This window comes from Henckelia pumila, chromosome 3 (assembly GCF_033568475.1).
Source record: "Henckelia pumila isolate YLH828 chromosome 3, ASM3356847v2, whole genome shotgun sequence".
NCBI classification, from domain to species: domain Eukaryota; kingdom Viridiplantae; phylum Streptophyta; class Magnoliopsida; order Lamiales; family Gesneriaceae; genus Henckelia; species Henckelia pumila.
In genome coordinates this window covers 46,582,908-46,587,106 of record NC_133122.1, presented here as the reverse complement: position 1 = coordinate 46,587,106, position 4,199 = coordinate 46,582,908, and the positions used below count along the sequence as shown (strand labels likewise).

Below are 4,199 nucleotides of genomic sequence, written 5' to 3'. Positions count from 1 at the left end.
AGAATCAAAGAGATTACAAAATATGAAATTGAATAATTAAATGATATATTCAGCATTGCTTAAAAGCTTCACCAAGATATTAAAAACACAAAATCTCAAGTGAGATTATCTCATAGGTAAATTTTGTGAGACTAATCTTCTATTTGGGTCAGACACGATAAAATAGTTTTGATGCTAAAAATATTACTAATTATTATAAATATTGTCATGGTTGACCGTCTGACGGATTATCTTGAGTATAAAAAAAGTCAAAAAATAAAAAAAGACACGTAATGAATATATATTTTATTCAATAAACAAATTAAAATAGGTGTACAAGTATACAACTCTAAGCACATCATTACAATATTTGCGTATCATACTTAAAATTACATATAGGATTTGATATCAGGAGCCTTTGCTTATTTTCATTCCACCCAATGAAATGCTCAAAAGCTAAAACCCTCCTCCGGCCACATCGCCACCGGAGCCTCCGATCCGGAGGCCAACTCCGACGGAACCTCCGGCTAGGTTTCAGTTGGAAAAGTCCTCTACTTAAGGGGCAACGAAAATACTAATCTTAAATGATTGGCTTTGCTTTAATTTTTGCATGTAACAAACACCTACAGAACTCTCTGCACAAACAAGTTCTGAAAACTCACAGCTCCACAAAAAAGTGATGGCCCTTCTACATAACTACTACAATGAACCAAGAAAACTCCGTATTTACTCCATTTTACTCCTCTGCATCATCATGAATCTCCCACCACCTCCTCCACCAACGTATTCACTTAACTTGGTCAAATGGGCGAGTCTCCGTTTAGCGGATTCCGATGCACCCATGGCCTTCTCAGGCTTCTCTTCCGTCGTTTCGATTTCTGAATACTGGGTAGGAGGACTTTCCTCTACAGAAATCTGCAGTATTCGCTTTACATTTTCCACTACGTCGCTCATCTTTGGCCGGTCCTTTGCGTTTTTCACCAGACAAGTATCGGCTAATTTTGCGATGGAACGAGCTGCGGTTAGGGAGAATTGGTTTTCAAGTCTCGGGTCCATTATCATGCTAAATTTTCGACTATCTGCTGGATACAGTTTCACCCAGTCCAACAGTTTTTGCTCGGATTTGGGACGTCCCCTTTCTAGAGACCGTCTGCCTGTTAGGATTTCGTACAATACGACGCCAAAACTCCAGACATCGCTCTTGGTGGTAAGATGGCCAGTTTGTATATAGTCCGGGGCAGCGTATCCATGCGTTCCAACAACCTAAACATAGTTGATGAAAATATTATGTTGCATACAATTACATTGATGTTCCTTTTACAGGAAAAGCCTGTCACGTGACTCACGTCCAGCGCCATCGGGTCCATGCAAATGAGACTCATGCAGATGGCTTGACTAAAACCAACTTCGCATCTACTTTCACAATGAGTAACTTAAATTGATAATAAAGTGCATAACATAGGGGCTACTGGCTAGGGCCTATAAAATCATTCTCAGTTTGTTACAATCTGATCAAGGACAAAATAAAAGGAATCACAGATTCGCTGAGCTGAGGTGATTAAAGATGTGTTGAGAGGGCAAAAGATAAAAATTTTGAACTTGGTACACATAAAATTTAAGAATTTATCCCTTTTAAGGGGGCGACTGCCCTTGCTTCTCCCTGAAGGATGCACTTATAGTGTTTCTTTTAAGAAAAGGGCTTGTTCCAAATCTTATCATCAAGAGAATGTAAAAAGTTTATGTTTTCGCACAAAAAGTGTAATTGTGAGTTTTAACAAAGTGAACGTACCGCAGTTGAAACATGAGTACGACCCGCGGTTGGACCCTCCCTAGCAAGCCCGAAATCCGAAAGTTTTGGCCTGAAATCTCCATCCAACAGCACATTTGACGCCTTGAAATCTCGATAAATAACCTAAACATTGGGATTAATCAAAATAAGTTACATGGGAACTGTCCAAATTTATTGAAGTAGAGCTCATAAAATCCAGAGATCAGTTCACAGTAGTTTGGCACATTTTCTTCATTAGGGTGGTAACAAGTTGAGTCTGGTGCAAGTAATGTTATACTTGGATGCGGACTCACAATCGGACTACTCATACATCAAGCAGCATGACTTCTCAAAATAGTTTGAAAAGACTAAAATATGCCTAACGACTATATAAAAAAGTTCTCATATGACAGAGTAAGATTAAAAATAAATAAAATATAACAAATGAAATGAATTGCCCTCACGTATCTCTTGGGCAGAGTTTTGAGTCTTTTGACTGAGGCACCGAGCCACTTACCTCGAAAAATCAAATTATGGAAGCAAAAAGAATTCTATCTTAACTTCAATCAAATGCCAATCCTAAAACAATGTTCTCAGTGTACTTTGTCAGCTGTTCGATCCCATCATGAAAAGCCAATTGGTTATCAAGAAAAGGAGTTCCACTGGGAAAACACTATCAGTAAAACTTTTAGCCTTTAGGGGGCAAAAAAGGTCCGCTACCAAAAAGAACAGTAGAAAACAAAGCGATGGCCAAGTCTGTGATGTTAAAACCTGGATTTCTAATTCTTCGTGCAAATAAGTCAATCCCTGAGCTGCCCCCAACACAATTTGCATTCTTTGATCCCAAGAAAGGGATGGATAAGCCCGGCTAAATAGATGATCTTCCAGGCTCTTGTTTGGCATGTATTCGTACACAAGTAGCCTTTGAATACCTCTTTCTCCATCCACAGCACAGTAACCAATAAGTTTTACGAGATTTGGGTGATCCACAACACCAAGGAACTGCACTTCTGCTACCCATTGTTTATGACCCTGAACAGTTCGAGGCACTAAAATAATTCATTTTTCAGTTTAATCTAACATCTGACTCACAAAACAGTTCATGGACTGGAATTTGGAAGCAACACATTTTTTTGGGATGAATTTTTGAACAAGATATTGAACATCGACAAGATCCACGCTTCAAAATAAACCTACAGCATGTATTTTGATAGTTTTTTTTTTTTATTTCTTTTTGAGGACTAACAGGTATTTTTTTATTCTTTTGAGGACTCACAATAGTCATGCAATAATTCTTCAAGTGTTTGCAACCCAAAGGCGGATCAAGCAAGACATTAGCAGGGGCAGGGAACGTCTGAGATGAAAAAAATCTCTAAGTTTTGATCCGTTCAAAGCTCACTAAGCTGCACACTGATCTGAAATTCCTACGTTTGCCCACTGTCGTTCCATGCATTGTACTCTCATATTTCCTTTGCAATACACAATTTTGTAAACCCATCCACATTGTATTGTTTGATGCATCGAGGACTGACTAATCGCATCTCAACCGAAACAAAGTCACAAAACATAATCTGGTTTAATCACCAAAAGGGTCTGCAAATGGCTAGCAGAACCACCAAAAACACAAACTAAAGAGTAAAGTTCTCTAATCCAACACAAATAAAAATAATAATCTTGAAGCATTATCGAACAAACAGACTCCTTTATTTGATCTCAACAACGGCTGAATAACTGTGAATTCAGCAATGGGGCCACTAAAAAATTCCAAGAGAACTCTGAAGAGTTGTCATTTCATCTTAGCATTATAGCAAGAAGAAACCACACATAAGATCAAGAATCCTACCTGATAGCCATCTTTATTGAGTTTCTTAATGGCAACCACGACAGGCTCACCATCTCTGTCAGCATGCTTGATGCTTGCCTTATATACACATCCAAAACCACCTTCACCTATCTTAAGTAATCTGTTAAAATTATTAGTAGCCTGCTTTAGCTCAGCAAACTTAAAAACCCTTAAATTCTGAGCTTTTTCTTCATATAATTCCGGTATGCTTCGAGGTGAAGGGGCTGAGCATGACGATTTTGCTACCCTCTCAGTTTGTGAGATGGCATCAGAATTGTACGGATTTTTTAGAGTTGGGGCTGATTTTTGTCTCCCGCTTCTTGCTTTTTCCTTGAAATAATAGAAACAGTTCATTATCTTTAGCGTTTTTCCTTCAAATCAAAAGGGGCTTTTCAAGATTCAGTTTTGAACCCTGGACTGCCATTGGAAACCTGCAGAATTCAAAGTAAACATTAAAAAAATGGAAATTCAAGGAAATCAAGAACACACGCAAGCAAGATAATTCGTTAAGAGGGATTCAAGAAAAATCAGGGAGCATTAAAATTTCAAGAAAATATGAAAGACAATTAATATGACCAGCCCATAAGCAAAGTATGATCAGTTCAGATA

The 4,199-nt window shown here is 38.1% G+C and overlaps 1 protein-coding gene across 1 annotated transcript; it reads right to left on the bottom strand.

Moving 5' to 3' along the window:
* Positions 1–268: 268 nt before the first annotated feature.
* On the bottom strand, positions 269–3,944 carry LOC140886774 (probable serine/threonine-protein kinase PBL19). The gene is made up of 4 exons (XM_073293590.1): positions 3,591–3,944; positions 2,519–2,779; positions 1,769–1,891; positions 269–1,242 (listed from the first exon to the last, which is right to left on the bottom strand). The coding sequence occupies exons 1-4, from the start codon at positions 3,942–3,944 to the stop codon at positions 706–708; spliced, it is 1,275 nt and encodes a 424-aa protein (XP_073149691.1). The 3' UTR covers positions 269–705.
* Positions 3,945–4,199: the final 255 nt, after the last annotated feature.

Bases quoted from the DNA above. Each gene is read 5' to 3' on its own strand.
- LOC140886774 (XM_073293590.1), bottom strand. From the start codon at position 3,944: ATGAACTGTTTCTATTATTTCAAGGAAAAAGCAAGAAGCGGGAGACAA. The intron at 2,780-3,590 runs GTAGGATTCTTG...CGAACTGTTCAG, and splicing joins TCAATAAAGATGGCTATCAG to GGTCATAAACAATGGGTAGC. The intron at 1,243-1,768 runs GTACGTTCACTT...AACTATGTTTAG, and splicing joins GTACTCATGTTTCAACTGCG to GTTGTTGGAACGCATGGATA.